The sequence below is a fragment of the Delphinapterus leucas genome, chromosome 14 (assembly GCF_059928025.1).
Source record: "Delphinapterus leucas isolate spDelLeu-1000000601 "Yukka" chromosome 14, BTC_Dleu_Yukka2, whole genome shotgun sequence".
NCBI lineage: Eukaryota > Metazoa > Chordata > Mammalia > Artiodactyla > Monodontidae > Delphinapterus > Delphinapterus leucas.
The window spans coordinates 1,808,552-1,833,530 of record NC_143142.1 but is presented as its reverse complement, the minus strand read 5'-3'; the positions used below and the strand labels follow the sequence as shown (position 1 = coordinate 1,833,530).

The 24,979-nt window shown below is 43.6% G+C and overlaps 1 protein-coding gene across 2 annotated transcripts in view; it reads right to left on the bottom strand.

Annotated features, from left to right (window-relative positions):
• Nucleotides 1–1,796: 1,796 nt before the first annotated feature.
• Nucleotides 1,797–24,979, bottom strand: part of STX2 (syntaxin 2) — a 45,171-nt gene continuing 21,988 nt past the window's right edge. Inside the window, exons 4-11 of one of the 2 annotated variants that reach the window (XM_022597796.3) lie at nucleotides 16,661–16,735; nucleotides 14,928–15,001; nucleotides 14,159–14,267; nucleotides 12,128–12,201; nucleotides 11,868–12,005; nucleotides 9,563–9,673; nucleotides 7,458–7,583; nucleotides 1,797–4,314 (exon numbers count right to left, since the gene is read on the bottom strand). In XM_022597796.3, coding sequence (XP_022453504.1) covers nucleotides 7,503–7,583; nucleotides 9,563–9,673; nucleotides 11,868–12,005; nucleotides 12,128–12,201; nucleotides 14,159–14,267; nucleotides 14,928–15,001; nucleotides 16,661–16,735 — 662 coding nt within the window. In that variant the 3' untranslated portion in view covers nucleotides 1,797–4,314; nucleotides 7,458–7,502. The remainder of the gene's footprint in view (nucleotides 4,315–7,457; nucleotides 7,584–9,562; nucleotides 9,674–11,867; nucleotides 12,006–12,127; nucleotides 12,202–14,158; nucleotides 14,268–14,927; nucleotides 15,002–16,660; nucleotides 16,736–24,979) is intronic. The other variant, XM_022597797.2, reaches the window with a different exon arrangement.

Below are 24,979 nucleotides of genomic sequence, written 5' to 3'. Positions count from 1 at the left end.
GGTATCACTTCAATGAGCCCAGACTCTTGCATCTCCCATACACAGAAAAGCACTAAAATCATTACGCTGAGATGTGTCTGTTTTTGTGATTAGCAGCAATCTCCTGATGTTCGACTACTTGTTTTGTTTTTTTGTTTTTTTCCAACAAAAACTCCTATACATCCTGGCTACTCCCCGACCTCTTTGGAGCGGCCCCCCGGAGCGATCTGAGAGGCCGTACCCCGGGCTTAGAGCCTCAATAAAGACACCAAATAAAACATCTCCACTTTTAGGTTGTGCATTTTTCTGCAGTCGACAGAGGTCACAGGCCCGCTGGCTGAACCTGCCGACCCACTGCCCTCGCTCGCCCGGACCACGCTGCCTCTTCTGGAACTTACCCCTTTCTCACAGGCCGGCCCTTAACCGTTTTCCTGGTTTAGAAACCTGCTCGTTCAAGGAAGGCAAGACCGGAAATGACGACCGGATGTTGCCTGAGCGTCAGACGAAACGACGGCCGTCTACGGCCGTAGACGTACGTACACGGCGTCCTCTCCAGAGGCGCAGGTGCATCTTCAGCCCGCCGGCAGCTCGGACGCAGGACGCCTCCGCAGAGCGCGCCGTCCCGTCCACACCACACCCTGCGTCCAGTCTTAAGCAAGGCGGGCCCCGGCGCTGGAGGAAGCAACAGCTGTGCGGCGTGCGCTGCGCTCTGGAAACCAGGCGGAGACGCCCCCAGGCCTTGCTCGGCTGCCCTCCAGAGGCCGGGCTTCGCCCTCGTCTCCCTCTGGAGTCCGTTCTCCCTGAGGCTCACCGCCATGGCCCAGGGAAGCGTGCTGCGTGTTAGCTGAAACAGTAGCCTCAGTTGTCACAGGGGTCCTCGCCAACCACACGAGCCACAGCCAGGAGAAGATGCAGACTGACCCCCGGCCTGCTCCCCGACCCTGACCCCTGAACCCCCCACTCTTTAAACCTGTGGAAGGATGTGGGCTTCGCTTTAGGGAAGAAATTAACAATTCGTTGGAAGAGGTCCCGGAAAGGACGCGACCGCTGGTTGACTCGCAGGCCGGCCCCCGCCCCGTCCCCGGATGTCCGCTCCACCCTCCGGGGCCACCGTCGACAGAGCAGGTGTGGAGACCCTGGCGCGGCGTGGGTGCCTGAACCCTGGGAAGGCGTGTCTCTCTGAGCTCTGAGATGCGGCCGGCGGGCGGTGACCATGCCCCGCAGTGCCCCAGACAGAGCCTCCAAGGGAAGCTGAACGGCCACCTCCCACCCGGAGGGGCTGCTTCCCCGCCCTCTGGGTACCTTTCCACCCGGAAATGCCCAAGGGTGCGAACCCGAAAACTCCATTCAGGCGATAAGCTTCGTATTCTTGAAGAAGCATAGAAAAAGGCACTAAATTACTGAATGTGCACATCAAGACTGCAGCTTGAAAGGAAAGTCCCTGCGAAATAGAGGAAAAGGCAGTTACAGGTGACGTGTCGGGGGTCCCCCTCCATGGACTGATGTGCTCCAGGACTAGCTTATTTGTCGTGTTTTTTTTTTGTTTTTTTTCTTTTGCGGTACATGGGCCTCTCACTGTTGTGGCCTTTCCCGTTGCAGAGCACAGGCTCCGGACGCGCAGGCTCAGCGGCCATGGCTCACGGGCCCAGCTGCTCCGCGGCACGTGGGATCCTCCCGGACCGGGGCACGAACCCGCGTCCCCTGCATCGGCAGGCGGACTCTCAACCACCGCGCCACCAGGGAAGCCCCTCTTTCTTTTTTTTATATTCTGGATTTTGAACATCACTTTCCAACATGGTTAGAATTCAGTAAGGGTTATGGATTAAGGAAATTTCACCTAATAAGAAAACTGAAAGAGGATTAAGTATAGAGGCTAAATAACTCAGAATATGGGGGGAGGGGGTCGCCCTGTTAATAAATGTTCATGAGAACCTGTCAAATTGGCAGAAGCGTTCAAAGCCAAAACCCCTGGATTGGCAGTTGTTGTCAATAGCAAGAATTCAGGTGGGTTCCTTAGTATGTCCTGATGATATCTGAGACACGAACCACAGAAGCTTGTAATAATAACAACAGTAATAAATAAAACAATCAAAAATTTACCAAAAACACCTAAAATTATTAACTCACATTATATCATTACACATAATGGCCAGAGGTGATTTTCATAGTAGAATTTATTAATGGATATGCAATAAAATATCTCCCCAAAAATCTTTACAGAAATGAACACGAGGCAGAAAGTAAATATTTCTTTTTTGGTTCTCTGAGATTTTTTTTAATGTAAACATGAAATATTTGAAGAAATGATAAAAAGTAACAAATGAACCTGTATATGTATTTTTAAAAATCTGATTTCAAATAGGTACATGAGGCTTAGACATACAAAATGTGTTACCTGATGGATGACTTAAACACCTAAGTACAAATCAAAAAGCACTTCCATATCTTCAACTATAAAACACAGATTCAGTAAGTACTTCAAATCCAGAAAGAATGTCTTGAAAAAATACAGTAAGAATTATTATGAGAGGTGGGGACTAAAAAGACTTAACTTGAAGGGAAAAGTGGGACACAGGGGGAGCACAAAGTTCCTCCGCACAGGGACATAATCATACAGACAAATGTTTGGATGTACACAAGTTACATTAATACAAGCATGAGCTCTAGATATTTAAATATCCTTCAGGACAAGTCACACCTTCAACTTAAGCACAAATCAGGGAGCGTGTCCCACTGACAGGCTTTTTAAAGATTTAAGAAATATATATGCTAGAGCCAGGATACTCCTATAGGAATTCGGACTACACAGTGATGACCAGCAAGTAAAAAGAATGCATAGATACAGACTTAAGCCTAAGCTAAGCAGTTAGATGTATAAAGTATGAATGAGTGAAATTCATAATTGTACTGAATAAGGAACACAGTTTCTAAACGGTCCAATATAATTCACACTTACAGTTTGCAATCAAGCGTATCTATACCAGTTTTCAAGCCAATGTTAAATACAGTCTTGTGCTTACACAATCACACACAGAAGTAACAAGAGTTAACTATATTTTGAGTATCCTTCACATATTCATTTAAAATTTTGACGAGATGCTCTCTTATAGATGTCCAGTCACTAGTAAGATTTCATACATTTTACAGTCTAAAAATAAAGCACATTATACTAAAAATAATGAGTAATAAAAATGTTAATTATCAAAGATTCCTGTAAACTTTGGGAATTAACTTTTAAAGTTCAGCAGAAGAGTAGGTACTGAACAAGAACATTTAGGTGATCTGTACAACGGTTGAAATTTAAAGGAATTACGTAATGTCTGGGAATAATCCCCTTGAGTTTAAAATTTGGTTTTATCACCATCTTAAATTGAGACTTTATTAGTGTTAAACAGGGAATCACAAACCTTATTTTGTAATGAGTAAAAGAAGAGACCATTGTCTTTACAGTGCAGTAACTAATTTATTATCTTGGGTAATGACACAGCTAGAAATGGAGCTGAGTACAATAATCGAGCTTTTCCCGCAGGGTGCTGGGCGCGTTTAAACCTTATAAATCAATTTTAACAGAAGGGACTACAGAGGCTTTTGGGGGAACCTTGCAACCAATGTCTTCTAGGCTGATGGCAAACTTTGTAAACAACTGTGCAAAAATGGCTCTAATATCATGAACCTTCCTATTTCTTTTAAAAGGCAATAGTTAATATATAAAATTGGAGTAAATTAAGATGTTAATATATTAAACAATTTATAAACATTTAAAATTATAGATATCTTACAAAACAGCTCTGTGATAATAAAAATAATTCTTGCAAACATAAACACAAATTAAACACAGTACAAAAACGTCTCAATCAGCATGTTAGCTGGGAGGGGGAAGAAAGTCTTAGACCTCACATCTAATAGCTTCATAACGTTAACACATTCCTAATTAAACTCACACACATTTTTAACGCTGAAATATAAAAAGAATTGAAAATTTCAATAATTCCTTATTTTAAGGCCATTGAAACCAGGTTCACATTGTTAATTTTTTGTGGTGTGTTATGTAGAGTCCGAGGATGCTTGGGTTAACTCATCACGTCCATTCTGCTTTTCTCACCAAACAATACGTTTTCTCCTTGAATTCACTAGCAAAAAGTCGGCACTCAATGCCACGTGTCACAATGTCTAGGATTCATTCGTGAAATGGGAGGAGGCTCATTTGCTGCAGATGTGGTCTGACTCCAAGGATAAACGGCTCTTGGGACATGGTTGCTATGACAATGTTGTTGCTAGGATAATTCCAAGGATCACAAGCAAAATAACTACGCAAATAAGAATGAACATCATTTTCTGCAAGATAAAGAAAAACATTTATTAATTTGCAAGATATCAAAGGAAAGAAATCACTAACGTCATTTCCTAACAAAATTCTCCTGGAGTTTGAGATGTTTAAAATACAAGCCCATCATCAAGAAAGAACCCCTACAGGTCATAGAAAAGGGAGGGGTGGGGAAGGAAAGTTCCAGAGGCAAAGCACTAAGTTATAGACACATGTATATTAAATGAATTTAATAACTTAAAATACGTATTATTAAGACAACAACTATTTACTCCTGGAGGTAAAAGGCAATGTCTACTTGACACCATGTGGGGTCTTCATGAACACGTTCTATTGATCACAAGAAAATCCCAAACAGTTATTTCTTGGATGCGTTGTACATCTTTTTAAAACTTTAAATGGATTTATTTCTCACTTGCTGAAAAAAATCTTATTTATACATTTTTTTACATTGAGGTATGATGCAAGGAAGAAATCAACAAGCCATTAACTCGGTCTCCTGCTGCATCCAGGGCCCAGAGCAAGGCAATATTAACAGTAACTTTTTGCTGTCTATTAACAAGCCCTCGCACAGCTGAAAAGCTAAACAACCTTTGGCTTAAGAAATCTAGCCTCTCCAGGAAGCCCGTCTGGTCTGCGGGAGAACAGGAGGAATTCACGAAGATGAAAGGCACACCACACTGTCTGACTTCCAGTTCTCTTTGTAAACAGCAGAGATTCATCATTTTAAATTACAGTTACCGAACTCATGGCACACTTTCATCTGAGAAATCACAGCTGCTCAAACTGGTCAGCTCTGCATCGGTATTAACCTGCCAAGAGCGCCATCGATTACTGCATGAAGGTGAGCACAGCCGGGCCCCTCGGTAAACCTTCACGTCCACTATGCAGAACCCCGGGACCACTGCCTTCAGGACATCACGCCCTCAAACTTCCTGTTGCTTGTTAACGTTAAGTGCATTTCCTGGAAAGCGAGGACGTGGTCCCGACCATGCTCGCATCGTCCTCACGTGTCTCTCGGGGAGCCTCTCTCAGCACCTTTCTAGACACACCTTTTTCCTTCAGCCTATCACCCCTCCTTTCCCACTGGCATCGCCCTTCAGCTCCAGAACCCGCTCCATATGCCCCTGTCAACCTCACTGCACCCAATCACCTTAGAGAACCTGGAGACTCTGACTCTCACTGCCGAGTCTCTGAGTAGCACGTATGTGCGTGCTTGCTTCCACATCTGGCTTTCAGAGGTGCTCTCCTGACTTCCACGAGAGCTGAGCTCCTGAACTCTCAATGCCATAGATTTAATGACCATTCTTGCCCAATAACCTGCTCACAACTCAAGCCAAATGCCTGGACTTCTCCTTGGTGGACCACGCACACCCCTGGGAGTCAAGCCACCACCTACTACACGTAAATCCTGGGCCACGTGTCCTCTTAGCAGTGTCGTTGGATAGAAAACCGGGCACCCTGGCCTCGCTGCAGGGCTCCAGGGAGTAGGAGTCCCTCCACACAGGCCTACAGGCCCCGAGGAGGGCTGTGCCGAACTACCTGCTGCAAGAATAGTTTTTCCAAAGTATAATTAAAGACACCGACCACTGCGTTTGTATTTAAAAAAAACAAACCTGTTGGTGTGCTCTCTGATGTGCTTCTTATTAATGAGCATGGTTTTGTGTTCATTCGTGCTTAAAGGCATGAAGGTACACCACTGGGCCAGGCCCAGGGCACAGAGCAAAGCCCAAGGCTCCCAGGGAACCCTGCTGGGAGGAGCCTGCCCTCGTTCTACCGCATCACCACAGCATCCAATCTAAAATTAAGTTTATCTTTAGTGGAAGCACATCCAACTAGCCACATTATGGCCGCTAGGAAAAGCTAAGAAAATACGTAGTTCATAAAAAATTATAAAAATAGTTTTTAAATACCATCATTATTAATGAAGGGAAATCACATATACCACTTTTTCAGCAGACGTAATAGGAAAGCATGGAAGGATACATGAACATCCTGCCTGATGAAAACAGAGAGCCTTCCTTCCTTCTGCCTTCTGAAAAAGTGGATCGCTAACAAACTCAACATCCCAGAGCTTCTAACGGGAACTACCTCGAGTGCAAGGTGGTGGCTTATGTGAACGCTGGGACAGTAACTGCAAGGGCCCCTCGCCTGTGGCGGGTCCTCAGTGCACAGAGGCTCACACTGAGAAACTCCTCGTCTTCTCTTTAAGAAAGTGCCAAGTGTCTACCAAGCCAGCAGTTGCTTTCACGATAAAATAATGAATTCATCGAGGACCACTTGTCACCATCTAGATATAATTTTAATCACAATGATCACGCCAAACAAACGTTTTAAGATAAATAACTGGTACGTCCAAATTTAATACACCAGGCAGCATTCTAACTTAAGAGTTAATGCAAGAAGGATGATTCCAAATGCATAAAAAAAAAACGGAGGAAAAACACAAAATCTACTGAAGTTTGGAGAGGGATGATACACAGAAAACAAAAATAAAGATACTCTAAATAAAGAACTGAATATCTTCTGTATTCCGAATCCTTAAGAATTAACAGGCATGCTCACTTAGCACAAGGTTTCTCTTTAATGCGGCCACATTTACAACAAACTAGACGCTGACAAATGGAAACAAGTGAGACGAAGTCTTTTAATTCCACTGAGTGTTCTTCACAGCTCTCGTTCCATTCCCTCTAATTCCACAGTAAAATGATGAGTAAATAGAGTTCACAGAGCAACTTTCGGCTGTTGCACTTATTGAGGAGTTAAAACTTAAGAGATAAATTAAACATTACATTTTAGTTTTTTAATTGAGAATTAATCCTCACTGCTAAGGTTATTCCACTAATGAAGGGCTCCTTTAAGACGGGAGCATCCTCCCGGACCAAAAGCGGAAGACTGGAGAGTCAGGGGCTGCCGCCCGCGCCGTCACAGTTAGTAACAGAGGCAAACCCAGCCGAGGCTTCGAAACCAACAGGGAGACGACCCTGGTTCAGAGGTGAGCGGCCGCCCGGCCTAAGCTGGCTCTCGGCACAGAAGCCAGGCAAACGCTCCGCTGGCAGCCTTTCATTGCTTTCCAGTATTTGTCAATTGGGCAAAGCACCCCTATTAGCTAATTGCGCGAGTGAATAAGCAGATTAGTCGATTAGTTACTTACTGCCGCGCCGGCAGAGAGGCACGCACGCTGACGTCAGCCGCCACATCACGTGCCAACTGATAAGCCAATAATTAGAGCAATCACAGCCACCAGAACAAGTGACACAGCAACAATTATCCACTTTTTCTGTCAAAGAAAAGCAAGCCGATTACATCGTGGTTAATTCCACACCGCCGTGTTAGAAGACATCATTCATTTAAAATCAAAGACTCTATTGGAATTCGTTTTAAAATCTAAGTTATGGGACATCGATTAATTCTGCCTGACAACTTTCAGTTCTCATAAAGACGGGTTTTTAATTTAATGAGGTCAGACTACTTGGAGATAAACTGTTATAGAACTCGAAATATTAGGTTTCATCAATTAGAAAGCTGCATGACCACATTCTTTTAGTAAATTTCTGATGGACTGAGACATACAGCTGATTTTTTTTCACGTATACAGAGCTATGTAGCCAGGTCAGTGAACTCAGAAATCAGTTATCTATGTAATAAGCCCCTACACTCTTTTCTTTCTTGTTTGTTTGTAACTGGCCATTAAGTCCTTCACTGCCCCTGCCACACCATGTAAAACAAACCACACTCCACTAGTGCCGTCTGGTCTCTCAGGGGCTAACTCAGCTGCCCCGGGAATGGAACCAGGACACCAGGAGAGGGGAGGGATGGCCAACATCTCAACAACCACGCACCTAACAGCAGAGGGAGAAGCTGAGCAAGCTGTGTGTGGTTTCAGATGCCAGGCCTTGAGTCAGAGAGACGGTGATAATTTTTGAAACAAAACATCACGTTCTGACCAGTGGCCACTCCGGTAACGCACTGCTCCCAGCCACCTGCCAGAACGAGGCTTGCTCTGCCGGTTCAGGATAAGATGTATATCCCCCGACCACCTTTTATCTCTGTAAAACCAGGGAACTTCTCATGGAAATTTTCGTTGGACTGATGTGCTGTTTAGGTCATGGAGAAAGGAAGGGAACTGCCCTTTTTTAATGATTTTTTTAAAGTGAAAGTCCATTTTGTGCCTGGACCAGCCAAAGCACTTCACACACGGACCTCATCACCTCACTTTACTTTAAAGGTCAATATTTCAAAAGGTGGTAACACAGAATTATGTAAGAAACCATGTCTTATGTCTCAGAGATAATTAACACTCAGATATTCCCAAGAAAAAGCAGGGTGAGATGCTTTGCAGGCTGACATTAAAGCCCAGACGTGCATCTTATTTGAGAACGTCCATGGGCCATTGTTACGGGTAAATCCGCGCTCAAAATCTGACTATGTTTCCTGAACGTTTTGAAACTAACTCTTTACAAGGAGTTTTTGAAACTCCCTTTTTTGCCCTCACATTGGAAACCTCCCCCTGACTGGCACTAAGACAGCCGTCTTCCAGCAGGTGGGAGGGTGACAGGCCCTGAAAGCACGGGTTTGGTGCTTCGTGTTGCTCCTTTCCACACTGGAGAGAAAGGGACCAAGAAGTAATGGGTGAGGTCACACAGTGAGACACACGGTTTTCCAGTCCCTGAATCAGAACTTAATTCTGTGGTTTCGCTGTTTTCTTAGAAGAGCTTTCACTCACACACGACACACGTTAAGATTCAGATAAAGATACTAAAACTCGTTTACAAAGCTTCAACGTGAGTGCTACATAACGTCTTTGGTCCACGGTCTCAAATAATTCTCTTCTTTCCTCCAAACCAAAGGATTAGCAAATAACGTAAACAAAGAATAAAGTGTTCACTGCATAAGATGTGTAACCAATGGTTTTTAGAACTTCCAGTCCCATGAGTTTTGTTATGTCCCTCCACATAATGACCCAAGACACAGAGAACTCTGGAACTGGAACCCATGCAACTGAGAAAAGCAGAGAGACTGACTTTGGCTGCAAAGGGTTTTCATTACTTAAAACCAACAGGGTTCACAGTCAACATAACTTATCTGATAAACTTCAAACGTTTTAGCAAAAAGAATTACTTCAGTTTTTAAATGAAACATTAATGTAAGAAGTTTTCATTTCTTGGAATACCTTTTAAGTGGGCTTGCATCGATGTATGCACACTCAAAACCAAATCCAGAGAAAAAGGCACTTTAATTCTTAAGGACCAAACTCACCCTTCTTGCTTTGCTTTGATATTTAATAGCTTTTTTCGTTTCTTCTTTAGCATGTTCTACATAGTCTGTGGCATTCATAACGTTTTTTTCTATGTTGTTGATCATTTCACCCTTAAAACAGAAAGTTTCAAACTTAGGAGATACTTTCAAATGACTTAATTGTGTATCTTAAGACAGCCACAGAGCAGCAGTAAAGTTTCCACAGGAACATAATGTGCGTGAAATGGACACCGAATTTTTTTTCACATTTACAAAAAGATGAGACCATTATAAATGTACAATATGCAGAATAATCAAAATCCAACTTATAAAAGGAACTAAAAGGGATGGGCAACGATGCTGGTAACTGAAGGCGCATCATGTAGACTGAGATATGCTTTAACGTGAGAACACTCTTTAAAGATGGGCGCCGTGAACGGGAGGCGGCTAGCTTTAGGCTAAGCGAATATTTACTATTATGCACATACATACAGTGGACGAAGAATGACATCTTTTCTAATGGGTAGAAGACTGTTGCAATTTCTTCAAAATACAGTAAACCCAGAATAGCTTACGTTGGCCACTAAGTTGGCTAAATTAATGAGCAAAAACGTAAAGTGAGGTGCATCCAGTGAAATGTGAGGTGACAGAACACATTACCTGGTCTTCTGTCCACCAGCAGACGCAATCTGCAGCAGTGAGCGATAAAGCATTGAAGAATGACGCACTGTTAACTCACTCACTCACACACTTAAACTTACTAGTAAGCTTTGATTAAACGCACATGTTGAATTAGACGAGCCAATATAATGCGGCACTAACAGACTTCTAAAAGGAAACAATGGAACAAAGCTAAGAACACATCGATTTTTCTAATGGCGACTAATACATCCGACATCGAACAATCCTAATTAAAAGTCCAAGGCACTCTAAAATCTTTAGTAATAACAAAACTAATCACTGATTGTCTTATTGTCTAACTGGTTTCCTTCCTGAAAACAAGAAGCTGGTGGCAGCCAGACTCCCAGCTCTCCCCCTTCTGCACCGTGAGTGGCGCACCGGCCCTCCCAGCAGAAGGGGTGAGCTTGCCCCGTTCCCGCACCGTGAGTGGCACGGGCCCTCCCAGCAGAAGCGGTGAGCTTGCCCCGTCCCCGCCCTACACTGCAAATGCACCGCACCGCAGCTCTGCACACATTTTTATGACAAGGTTCCTCAAAGTAAACACTGTTCTTCAAATGTTACTGGCGATGCGGAGGATGAACTGGCACCTGGATGGACTCCCCAGTGATCCTTACATAACCCAGGCAATGAGAAATAGGCCAGTCAGACTCGAACCTTCTTAGAGGACACAAGAGATCCTGAAACCAGCCTCCGCGGGAGCAAGGACGTGAGTGTGACGTGAATCCTAAGATGACTCGGTACGAATGCTCCCCCTCCACGGGGCGGTCAGCTGAACTCAATGGCCCACTGATCAGTGAATGACCGAGGGCGAGCCTCACGCGTTTGCAAAGTCACGGAGGACCTTATTCAGCATCACGAGAGGAAGCGCAAGCACAGCCACAAACCTAACTGGAACCACCGGCTTGTGCTTCACACTGAATTTTCTGTTTTCAAAAATCTGTATCAACTTCCTCAGTTCCTCACAGGGTCTCCTCACACCCCCGTCACCCCGTGCCGGTGGTACTAGCCACCGCGTAGCAAGTATAAGCTTCTAGTTACGTCACGGTGTATCCCCTTTGGGGCTTATTCTTTCATACATTTCTCCCAATTGTTACTCTAGTATATGATCCTTACAGAAAACTTGAAAATACATATATTTTAGAGAAGAAGACTAAAATTCCCATAGTCCCACTGTTATTATACTGCTTGGTATATTTCTTTCCTTCTGTGAGTACTGTTTCATGCAGCTGAGTTCATGCCATATATACATACACACAGGAGTAGAAGGGCGTGTGTTGTATACATATTCACGTTTATACATACACGTGTAAGGTTTAGTATCTCCCTCTTATGTCAACTTGAAATTCTGGCACGTAACGTTTATATATTTCATTAAAAGTCCTCCATGAACAAAGACGATGTTGCCTATGGCTGCCTAACAGGCTGTCCTACGGACACACCACACATAACTGAAGTAAACCAGTCCCCCACTGTTGAAAGCTGAAGCTGTTTACAGCATTTCAGTCTCACATGGCAATAACACTACAACTACTGAATTACGAGACTGCATCCAGAATACTGGCTTTCTCAGGTATACTGGAATCAAACGTAAGATTTTACAGAAAACAGCTCTCTGTCTCGAAGAAGCAGAGACGTGTGTGACTACCTGAGTCTCAACGAGCACGGCCATGTCCACGAACAGCTCGTGCAGCTCTCGGATGCTGGTCTCCAGCCTCATAATGTCTTTATGACGTGACTCAATTTCATTGAGAGCCTGTCTAGTAATCTGTGAATCCGATATAATCTTTGAAAAACAAAAACAGAAGAGAAATACTAATGAACTTACGATTGCTCTGGAAGTTAAAGAAAAAAAATCATCTGTATGTATACAAACACACAAGGCCACAAAGCCACCTGCATACTCACATCCGACGTGAAAATGGAGGGATTCCCACTTTCCAGCATCTCTTCTAGTTCATCATCAGTGGTAGTTTTTCCAGCTAAAATATTAACAATTAAAAACTCCATTCAGAATGCAGCAATATTTAAAAATGACTTTTGCACCCATAAGTTAGCAACTAAAATCTGAGTTGTTAATATTTTCAACCAATGTTTTTCTAACCTCTCCAATGTATTTTCTTAGGCAAATATTAACGATGAGAGAAATTAACATAAGCCTAAGAAGTAGGAAGAACTGGAAAACACTCATGAAAAATCTTATAATTGGAATGACTAATAAAATCCAATTTTAGTCTGAATAAGGAACAACTATAAAAACGAAACTGATAATACATTCTGGCGTATCAGTTTTCCTACAAGTTTAACTCTGGCTTATAGGAAAAGGGGGTAAACTAGATCCAGCATATGTTAAATGCACATAATAAAGACTGCAAAATTGGCATCAGAGGCTCTAATACTTTCTGTAGTTTGGGCGTTAATACTTTTTCCTTGAGTTAAATGTAGTAATGCTGTGTATGAAGAGGTTCACAGAATTTTGGAAAAACCCAATTGAAACATCATAATAATTAAAATATCATTTAATGTGAATATTCACAGCAGCATTATTCATAATCACCAAAAAGTGGAAACAACCCAAATGTCCATCACCTCATGGATGGATAAACAATGTTAATGTGGTCCATCCACACAATGGAACGTGATGCAGCCGTAAAAAAGGGATAAAACACTGGTGTTTGCTGGAGTATGGCTGAACCTTGAAAAAACTGTGCTAAGTGAAAGAGACCAGTCACAAGAGACCATATGTTGTACGATTCCATTCATATGGATGCCCAAAATGGGCAAAATTACAGAGACAGGAGAATAGACTGGCAGTAGCCTAGGGCTCAGGGGAGAAATGGGAAGTGCCCAACAACGGGCACCAAGTTTCCTTTTGGAGAGATTAAAACGGTCTAAAATTGATTGTGCTAATACACTAAAAACCACTGGACTGTACAATTTGAGTATCATTCACATGGTACATCAACTATATCTCAATAAAGATGTTAAAATGTCATTATTTATTTTGGGGGGCTGCGTTGGGTCTTCGTTGCTGCGTGTGGGCTTTCTCTAGTTGCAGCGAGCGGGAGCCACTCTTTATTGACGTGTGCGGGCTTCCCATCACGGTGAGAAGGCGTGTGGGCTCAGTAGTTGCGGCACGCAGGCTCAGTAGTTGTGGCTCGCGGGCTCTAGAGCGCAGGCTCAGCAGTTGTGGCACACAGGCTTAGCTGTTCCGCAGCATGTGGGATCTTCCTGGACCAGGGCTCAAACCCGTGTCCCCTGCATTGGCAGGCGGATTCTTAACCACTGCACCACCAGGGAGGTCCTAAAATGTCATTTAATGAGGTTCACGTTTATGGCTGCTCCCCCCTCCCCAAGCCCGTGGGAGACGCAGAGCAGCCCCAGTGGAAGGTGCACCCACAGGGGGCTTGTGTCACAGCTGAGGAACCCTGATCTTCCATAGTGGGGAGTAAGCAAAGCTGCCTAACCTTTATTCAGCAAGCAAACTGCCTTCTGCCCAGAGGGAACCACGAGCTGCATCTTCTAAGGCTGCCTGTTACACAGACAGACACCCGCGGGAGAAAGCCTGGAGCAAAAAGTCAGCGAGTGTCTGCTCACCAGACATGCAGAACCGCGAGACCCACAGGAACTGTCCCCTGAGACGGGGCAGGAAGGGTTGGGGGACACAAAAAATACAGGAAGAGATGACAGTTGAGAGTCTTCCAGGTCTCATTAACGCTCTACAAGTAATCTAAAGTCCACTCACCTAGAACTTCCTGAAGGATTTAAATAAATAATAGGTTGGTTGATTCAATGAATAGGAAGCTATGAAAGCACTTTAGGCTTACATTATTGACCAAAACAGAGATGGAATTACTTTTTTGAAGTTACATACTTTCATGTCAGACCCTAAGGAAGAAAAATATGTTTTTAACAAAAATAGCATGTTCACTGACTCACTTATTTCTAGCTGACGCTGTATCCGGCCTTTGCTTCGCTCCCGAAATAGAGTCTGTGCTTCGTTATACTCTGTCATAACTTCCACAAACTGTCGAGATAGCACTGAATGCTTTTAACATAAAAAAAAAATAGATCAATATACATTGGTCATTTCTTCTAGTAAAAGTGATAAATAAAAACATTACATTATAGAGATTCAAACTAATATGCCACTTACTCCTTCAAATGGAAAATAAGATTAACAGCAACTTACCGTATAACAGAATCTATGCCAAGAACTTTACACGCATTATGTTATTTGACTTTCACAGTAACCTTACTATACTATTACTATCCCTCATTCTATAGAAGTGAAACCGTCATTTCAAGAAGTCAATTAGCCCATAGCTACAGGCTGACTGGGTCAGGTTGGCACCCAGGCAGACTGTCCCCAGAGCCTGAGCACATAATCCCCATTTGTCAAGTAGAGTTAAGTGTACTAAATTCCACTTTGCTGCACCATAAACCTATAAAAGGTGAGGATTTTACCATGAACACTAAAATGACTGGGATAATTCTTTGCTCTTCAGAACAGAATTCTGCTGTTGGGCTGAATACACTTTTTTTCTTCATAATCTAGAGACGGAGTCTATAAATACGATGCCTTTTTTATGCAGAAATGCTGAGAGAATTAATGTGATGGTAAAGATGAAATTATTTTGAATTTGAAAGAAGTATAAAGACCTATTCTTCAGCATCGCTTCAATCTAGACAAGGCCAATAATCAAACCTGGGTTCTGCGTATCCGAAGATCCACCGACGTTCGGTTCCCACTCTCATCCTGATCAAAACTTTGTTCAATGGCTAGAAACAAACAGGAAAGAGTTTTTTGGTTTTTTTTTTTTGCGGTACACGGGCCTCCCGCCGCCGCAGCCCCTCCCACTGCGGAGCACAGGCTCCAGACGCGCAGGCCCAGCGGCCATGGCCCACGGGCCCAGCCGCTCTGCGGCATGAACCCGTGTCCCCTGCATCGGCAGGTGGACTCTCAACCACTGCGCCACCAGGGAAGCCCAAGAGTTATCTTTTAAACTAAAAAATGAAAGGTTTTCAAGCCTAACCTCAAATGTATTTTCTTATCTTTTCAACTCCTAGTAAATTTATGAGTTTTGGTAATTGTCAGTTGCTGACGATATCAGAAAATAAAACCAGATGTTACAGCTTCACATTTCAAAGCAGGCAACATGAATCTGATCAAGTTTGGAGAATTTAACTGTCAATCCACAAGAAATACAGAGCACAGTGTAACCTGTTAAGTGACATTAAAGGGGTGAAATCAGCAAAACTCTGCAACATGGCAACATATCAACCAATCACAGAATACGGTCCAAATAAGGAACCCAATTCAAACAAACTATTAAAAAAATTTTTAAATAAAACAATAAAAAGATCACTGGGGAAGTGTGAATTCTGACTGGATATTTTATAATAAATAATAGTAATTAATGTGACTTAGATATAATAGTAGTATTATAGGGCTTCCCTGGTGGCGCAGTGGTTGAGAGTCCGCCTGCCGATGCAGGGGACACGGGTTCGTGCCCCGGTCCGGGAGGATCCCACGTGCCGCGGAGCGGCTGGGCCCGTGAGCCATGGCCACTGAGCCTGCGCGTCTGGAGCCTGTGCTCCGCGACGGGAGAGGCCACAACAGTGAGAGGCCCGTGTACCGCAAAAAAAAAAAGAAAGAAAAAAAAATAGTAGTATTATAGTTGTACTTGGGGGAGAAAAATCCTTCTCTTAGAAATACACACAGAAAACTATATGCTGCTGAAGACCCAGGTGTCTGGGATTGGCTGTGAAACCAGTTGGGCTGGGTGAGGGCCGCTAGGACCTGCAGAGCTCAAGGGCGTGGACATGGGGCTTGTGGTGGTGACCCCCTCCCCCGACATACGTCTGAAATTCTCCTTATTCTGATCTTCAGAAATATTCTTGATTTGAATGTCATTTTGTAAAAATTAAATACAGTCTGTCTTTCTACCACACAGAGAAAACCCACGTCTGTTTCAGTCCCACAGGGAAGCTGTGGACCTCCACCCGGCACCGTCAGCCGAGATGAATGTATGAAAGGTTCAAAGGAGCTCACCGAGCACAAGGGCATTCAAGAAGAACCCAGCGCCTCATGTCAAAGGCTAGTCGCCTTCTCAAATATCTGCCTTTAGCCCCAAATGTCATACAATAGAGCAAGTTAACAACCTATAAGCGAGTGCTAACTCCTGCTGGGCACGCATTAGTGCTTCACTCTGAAATTTAAGGGTTAACAGCCCTCAGGTTTAGCTCCTCGTTTAAGAATTCTAGAATAATGAGGAACTTAAACAAGACTTACTATTCCAAGTACATACAACTTATTTTAAAGCGGTCACAATCTTAACTTTTGAAAATGTAAAAGAATAAAAAGTTATAAAGAAGAAAATAATAATTACCCACATTCCCACCATCAATGATTACATGTAATCAAAACTTTACACTCACATTTTAACTTGGTCCGAATTTTGTTAGCAGTTTTCTTGATTTCTTTGTTCAGATCTTCAAGTTCTTCTTTTATTTCTACAAAATTAAAAAAAAAAAGACGTGAGTTATAATATCCAACATCAGTGTTCAACAAACTTAAACAGAACAATATTCTTGGTAAATAGTCGTTTGTTTGTTTCTTGAGAAAAACTACTGATCACCCCAGTGGTTCTCAAAGTGTGGGTCCTGGACCAGCAGCTTCCGTTATCAGGTGGGCATTTAGTAGAAATGAAAATTCTTGGACTCCACCCCTGACCTACTCACAGGATCTTCACTAGATGGGCCAGGACTGTGACTTAACAAGCCCTCCAGGCAGCTCTGGTGCACGCCTAAGTTTCAGGATACCTGGTTTATACCAATTAATTGATGAAACAGTTCCTTGAACCCAGTGCTGACACCTAGACCTAAAAAGGAAAGCAGAAATTTAACCATATTCTGGGAAGAAAAAAGCCTCCACGTGTTTGACTTCTTTCCTGCTGTCCTCTCTCTCATCAAAGCGGGCTCCTGGCGGGAGCGTGGGTTCCTGCACCGGGGAAGGCTGAACCCACACCCCCAGAGGCCCCGCCTCCGCGTGCGGGGAAGGAGGGTCGGGGGGAAGGGGTCCAAGGGGAAGTGCGTGTGGAGCAGGTCTGTGCGGGGTCCACCCAGCTGAGGACACAACACACCAGTCGGGGGACAGCCGGGGACGCTGACCAGCCGCAGACACATGACTGAGGACTGAGAGTGCGGGGGACATTCCAAGGGCTCACCTCTCTGGATAAGAAAGCCCCAGGGTTGGGGGTCACTCAGGACGGAACTACTGGGCCTTCCTGCTAACACAGGTGCGCAGGGGCTCAAGCATTAATCACAGAAATACAAGAGGCGTTACGACGCTTAACCCTTCAAGCTACAGAAGCTGGCCATGAGGTTATATTTGATAACGGCAGGATTTCAAATCTCTGAAAACAAGGGCAATATTGGGAACTAGGTCATTCCTATGAGTCTTCCTGCTGAGAACAAGCAGAAGAGCTGGACGTCATCAACCTATAAAGGCAGCAAAGAAGACTCAAAAGAAGGAAACCCAGAGAAATGAGCCCAGCGAGGGAGCTGCTTGAGCCCAGAGGCAGCCGAGGCCTTGAGAAGCCAAGAAAAAGCTGAGCTGAAGCTAAAGACCACATGCTGGAGAAGGGAGCCGCAGGCCCAGAACGCCGGTGCACACGGCCAACCAGCAGAAACGTTTAAGAATCATCTCGTAAAAAAGAAAATACTATCGAGAGCAACAGTCAGCTCTACCCACCACCAGTCCCTCCCACCAGGAAGCTTGCCCAAGCCTCTTAGATAGCCTCATCCACCAGAGGGCAGACAGCAGAAGCAAGAAGAACTACAATCCTGCAGCCTGGGGAACAAAAACCACATTCACAGAAAGACAGACAAGATGAATAGGCAGAGGGCTATGTACCAGACGAAGGAACAAGATAAAACCCCAGAAAGACAACTAAGTGAAGTGGAGATAGGCAACCTTCCAGAGAAAGGATTCAGAATAATGATAGTGAAGATGATCCAGGACCTCGGAAAAGCAATGGAGGCAGAGATCGAGAAGATGCAAGAAATGTTTAACAAAGACCTAGAAGAATTAGAGAACAAACAGAGATGAACAATACAATAACTGAAATGAAAAATACACTAGAAGGAATCAATAACAGAATAACTGAGGCAGAAGAAGGGGTAAGTGACCAGGAAGACAGAATGGTGGAATTCACTGCCGCGGAACACAATAAAGAAAAAAGAATGAAAAGAAATGAAGACAGCCTAAGAGACCTCTGGGACAACATTAGATGCAACAACATTCACATTATAGGGGTCCCAGAAGGAGAAGAGAGAGAGAGAGGACCCCAGAAAATATGTGAAGAGATTATAGTCAAAAACTTCCCTAACATGGTAAAGGAAATAGCCACCCAATTCCAGGAAGCGAACAGAGTCCCAGGCAGGAAAAACCCAACGAGAAAGACACTGAGACACATAGTAATCAAATTGACAAAAATCAAAGACAAATAAAAATTATTGAAAGCAACAAGGGAAAAATGACAAATAACATACAAGGGAACTCCCATAAAGTTAACAGCTGATTTCTCAGAAGAAACTCTACAAGCCAGAAGGGAGTGGCACAATATATCTAAAGTGATGAAAGGGAAGAACGTACAACCAAGATTACTCAACCCGGCAAGGATCTCATTCAGACTCGATGAAGAAATCAAAACCTTTACAGACAAGACAAAAGCTAAGAGAATTCAGCACCATCAAACCAGCTCTACAACAAACGCTAAAGTAACTTCTCTAAGTGGGAAAAACAAGAGAAGAAAAGGACCTGCAAAAACAAACCCATAACAATTAAGAAAATGGTAATAGGAACATACATATCGATAATTACGTTCAACGTGAATGGATTAAATGCTCCAACCAAAAGACACAGGCTCGCTGAATGGATACAAAAATAAGACCCATATATATGCTGTCTACAAGAGACCCACTTCAGACCTAGGGACACATTCAGACTGAAAGTGACGGGGTGGAAAAAGGTATTCCATGCAAATGGAAATCGAAAGAAAGCTGGAGTAGCAATGCTCATATCAGATAAAGTGCACTTTAAAATAAAGAATGTTACAAGAGACAAGGAAGGACACTACATAATGATCAAGGGATCAATCCAAGGAGAAGATATAACAATTATAAATATATATGCCCCCAACACAGGAGCACCTCAATACATAAGGCAACTGCTAACAGCTATAAAAGAGGAAATCGACAGTAACACAGTAAGAGTGGGGGACTTTAACACCTCACTTACACCAACGGAGAGATCATCCACACAGAAAATGAATAAGGAAGGACAAGCTTTAAATGACACAACAGACCAGATAGATTTAATTAATGTTTATGGGACATTCCATCCAAAAACGGCAGATGACACTTTCTTCTCAACTGCGCACGGAACACTCTTCAGGATAGATCAAATCTTGGGTCACAAATCAAGCCTCAGTAAAGTTAAGAAAATTGAAATCATATCAAGCATCTTTTCTGACCACAATGCTATGAGATTAGAAATCAATTACAGGGAAAAAAATGTAAAAAACACGAACACATGGAGGCTAAACAATATGTTACTAAATAACCAACAGAAATACAAAGCATCTTAAGAGACTACTACAAGCAACTCTATGCCAATAAAATGGACAACCTGGAAGAAGTGGACAAATTCTTAGAAAGGTATAACCTTCCAAGACTGAACCAGGAAGAAATAGAAAATATGAACAGACCAATCACAAGTAATGAAATTGAAACTGTGATTAAAAATCTTCCAACAAACAAAAGTTCAGGACCAGAGAGCTTCACAGGTGAATTCTATCAAACATTTAGAGAAGAGCTAACACCCATCCATCTCAAACTCTTCTAAAGAACTGCAGAGGAAGGAACACTCCCAAACTCATTCTATGAGGCCACCATCACCCTGATACCAAAACCAGATAAAGACACTACAAAAAAGGAAAATTACAGACCACTGTCACTGATGAATATAGATGCAAAAACCCTCAACAAAATACTAGCAAACAGAATCCAACAGCACATTAAAAGGATCATACACCATGATCAAGTGGGTTTTATCCCAGGTCAATCAATGTGATATGCCATATTAACAAACTGAAGAATAAAAACCATATGATCATCTGAATAGATGCAGAAAAAGCTTCTGACAAAATTCAACACCCATTTATGATAAAACCTCTCTAGAAAGTAGGCACAGAGGGAACCTACCTCAACATAATAATGGCCATATACAACAAACCCACAGCAATCATCATTCTCAATGGTGAAAAACTGAAAGCATTTCCTCTAAGATCTGGAAAAAGACAAGGATGTCCACTCTTGCCACTATTATTCAACATAGTTTTGGAAGTCCTAGCCATGGCACTCAGAGAAGAAAAAGAAATAAAAGAATACAAATTGGCAAAGAAGTAAAACTGTCACTGTTTGCAGATGACATGATACTGTACATAGAGAAACCTAAAGATGCCACCAGAAAACTACTATAGCTAAGCAATGAATGTGGTAAAGTAGCAGGATGCAAAATTAATGCACAGAAATCTCCTGCATTCCTATACGCTAATGATGAAAAATCTGTTAGAGAAATTAAGGAAACACTCCCATTTACCACTGCAACAAAAAGAATAAAATACCTAGGAATAAACCTACCTAGGGAGACAAAAGACCTGTATGCAGAAAACTACAAGACACTGATGAAAGAAATTAAAGATAATATCAACAGATGGAGAGATATACCATGTTCTTGGATTGGAAGAATCAATAGTGTGAAAATGACTATACTACCCAATCTACAGATTCAATTCAATCCCTATCAAATTACCAGTGGCATTTTTTACAGAACCAGGACAAAAAATCTTAAAATTTGTACAGAGACACAAAAGACCCCCAATAGCCAAAGCAGTCTTGAAGGAAAAAAACGGAGCTGGAGGAGTCAGACTCCCTGACTTCAGACTACACCACAAAGCTATAGTAATCAAGACAATATGGTACTGGCACAAAAACAGAAATATAGATCAATGGAACAGGATAGAAAGCCCAGAGATAAACCCACGCACCTATGGTCAACTAATCTATGACAAAGGAGGCAAGAATATATAATGGCAAAAAGACAGTCTCTTCAATAAGTGGTGCTGGGAACATGGACAGCTACATGTAAAAGAATGAAATTAGAACACTCCCAACACCATACACAAAAATAAACTCAAAATGGGTTAGAGACCTAAATGTAAGCCTGGACACTATAAAACTCTTAGAGGAAAACACAGGAAGAACACTCTTTGACATAAATCACAGCAAGATCTTTTTTGATCCACCTCCCAGAGTAATGGAAATAAAAACAAAAATAAACAAATGGGACCTAATGAAACGTAAAAGCTTTTGCAAAGCAAAGGAAACTACAAAGAAGACAAAAAGACAACCCTCAGAATGGGAGAGAATATCTGCAAACGAATCAATGGACAAAGGATTCATCTCCAAAATATGTAAACAGCTCATGCAGCTCAATATTAACAAAACAAACATCGCAATCAAAAAATGAGCAGAAGACCTAAACAGGCATTTCTCCAAAGAAGACATACAGATGGCCAAGAAGCACATGAAAGGATGCTCAACATCACTAATTATTAGAGAAATGCAAATCAAAACTACAATGAGGTGCCACCTCACACCAGTTAGAATGGGAATCGTCAGAAAATCTACAAACAACAAATGCTGGAGAGGGTGTGGAGAAAAGGGAACCCTCTTGCACTGTTGGTGGGAATGTAAACTGATACAACCACTCTGGAGAACAGTATGGAGGTTCCTTAAAAAACTAAAAACAGAATAACCACATGATCCAGCAATCCTACTGGGCATATACCCAGCGAAAACCATAAAAAACCTTAAAAAACTAAAAACAGAATAACCATATGACCCAGCAATCCTACTGGGCATATACCCAGAGAAAACCATAATTCAAAAAGACACATGCACCCCAATCTTCACTGCAGCACTATTTACAATACCGAGGTCATGGAAGAAACCTAAATGCCCATCAACAGAAGAATGGATAAAGAAGATGTGGTACATATATACAGTGGAATATCAGCCATAAAAACGAACGAAATTGGGTCATTTGTAGAGATGTGGATGGATCTAGGGATTGTCATACAGAGTGAAGTAAGTCAAAAAGAGAAAAACAAATATTGTATATTAACGCATACATGTGGAACCTAGAAAAATGGTACAGATGAACGGGTTTGCAGGGCAGAAACAGAGACAAAGATGCAGAGAACAAACATATGGACACCAAGGGGGGAAGCGGGGTGGTGGTGGGATGAATTGGGTGACTGGGACTGAGATGTATACACTGATGTGTATAAAATGGATGACTAATAAGAACCTGCTGTATAAAAACATAAATAAAATAAAATTCAAAAAAAAAAATACTATCCCGAGACTCATACCGTGGCCACAAGCCTTCATACACCAAGCCCAGTTCTCAATCAAAAACCAGGAGGGCTTCCCTGGTGGCGCAGTGGTTGGGAGTCCGCCTGCCAATGAGGGGACATGGGTTCGTGCCCCGGTCCGGGAAGATCCCACATGCCGCGGAGTGGCTGGGCCCGTGAGCCACGGCCGCTGAGTCTGCGCGTCCGGAGCCTGTGCTCCGCAGCGGGAGAGGCCACAACAGTGAGAGGCCAGCGTACCGCAAAAAAAAAAAAACATCCCACACGGAGCAACGGAGAGCCCACGTGCCGCAACAAAGACCCAGTGCAGGCAAATAAATAAATAAATAAACAAATAAGTAAATAAAAATAAAGGCATTTGTGTCTAGGCTTTATCTGCCTAGGTGTCTGGATCAGACCCTGGAAAGAGGGTAAAACAGCTATAAAGGCTACCAACGTGATGATTTTTGACTGAGAATATGGGCTGTGGATTAGACAGCGTTTTTATCAACATCAAATGTTCTGAATTAGATAATTACAAGAGAACCTCCTCCTTAGGAGATGAACACTGGCGTACTCAGGGGTGGATGGTCACAAGGCCTGCAACTCACTCTAAAATGAGTCAGCAAAAATAACATGTGTGTGTATGTATGCGTGTGTATATATACATGTGCAGTGTGTGTGTACACGCACACATATACAGACACATACACACACATACACAAAGAGAAAGAAATCAAACGTGGCGAAATGTTAACAATTGGTGAATCTCAGTGAAGGGAACGTGAATTTTCACTGTACCATAATTGCAACTTTCCCATAATTAGAAAAGTTTCAAGCTAAAAATATGAAAAGCACATTTAATGGGACGAGTCCCTTGATGTAGCACGATGTTCCCAGGAATGCTGGCCCGAGAGGTGAGCTGACAAGTACTCAAGGACACACAGGTAGGCGAGGATGCCCGGGGCGGAGTGGTCTGTAACCGTGAAACCCGGACGCTGGGTGGGCCCGCGGCTCCGCCTGGTGCTGCCTGCGGTTCAGGACAGCAGCGGGGACGGCAGAGCCGGCTGAGTCCCAGGGCGCTCGAGACTCTGCACTAACTGCTCACCCTCTCCAACCCCCAACATCCTCGGCTCTCGGACACACCCGAGGGGAGCACCGGCCTCGCGAGGCCAGCGCAAGGCGTGAACGGGCCTCCACCCGTCCAGCGTTCAGCCTGGTCCCTGCTGCTCTGCGCAGCAGCAAGTCTAAGGTGAGGATCACATGTGACGCCACAACGATGCGAGGTCCCGGCAATACCCGCCACACACTGGGAGCAAGCTATCTGTAAACGACGAAAGGCACACTGCCATCCGGCCCCAGGCCATTCTGCTCCCACAGAAACGGCCGACGATGACCAGCAGGCAGCCATTACAAAAAGGGTCCTGGAACGCTCTGCTCATCAGGAAAAGAGGTACACTGTACGGCCACAGGCACCGGGTGCTCCAAACCCTACACTTCTTTAAAGATGTTTTTTTTCTTTTGATGTGGACCATTTTTAAAGTCTTTACTGAATTTGTTACAATTTTGCTTCTTCTTATGTGGTTTGGTTTTTCGGCTGCGAGGCATGTGGGATCCTAGCTCCCTGACCAGGGATCGAACCCGTACCCACGACACTGGAAGGCGAAGTTCTAACCATTTTACGCCAGGAAAGTCCAGTACACTTCTTTAAAAGTGTATGTTTTATACATATTTTTTGCTAGAAAAATATTTACCGAAACGTTAACGGTGTTTATCACCACGGGACCGGTTACGAGCGTTGTTTTTTTTTTTCTTCCTTTCTGCTTTCTTCCAAAATGCCCACGATAAAGCACGTAATTAACTCTGATAACGTAAAACAGGTTAACTTTAAAAGATGAAGAGGATGAGGGCGGGGCGGGGGAGCCAGTCAGCAGGGCTGGACGCTAAGGAGGGAGGACAAGGGCCAGGGCTGAGGCTGCCGGCAGGACCTGCAGCGCAGCCGGGGTGAGGGGAGGCCCGCGAGACCCCTCTCGGGAAGCAACAGCCGCCGCGGGGCGAGGCAGGGCTGCGGGCAGGCATGCTTGGACGGGCAGACGGGCGGCCTTCCGGTCCAGGAGCCCGGACGGAAGTACAGCGAGAGATGGCTCAAGGCCACATACCACAGTTGCCCTTAAAAAGGAGACACACACCTCTCACGCGGAAGCAGGAGGAAGGATGGGATGGAACAAGGTGATGAGGGGGAAACACTGACGACAGTAGCAGTCGGCATTTACATGGA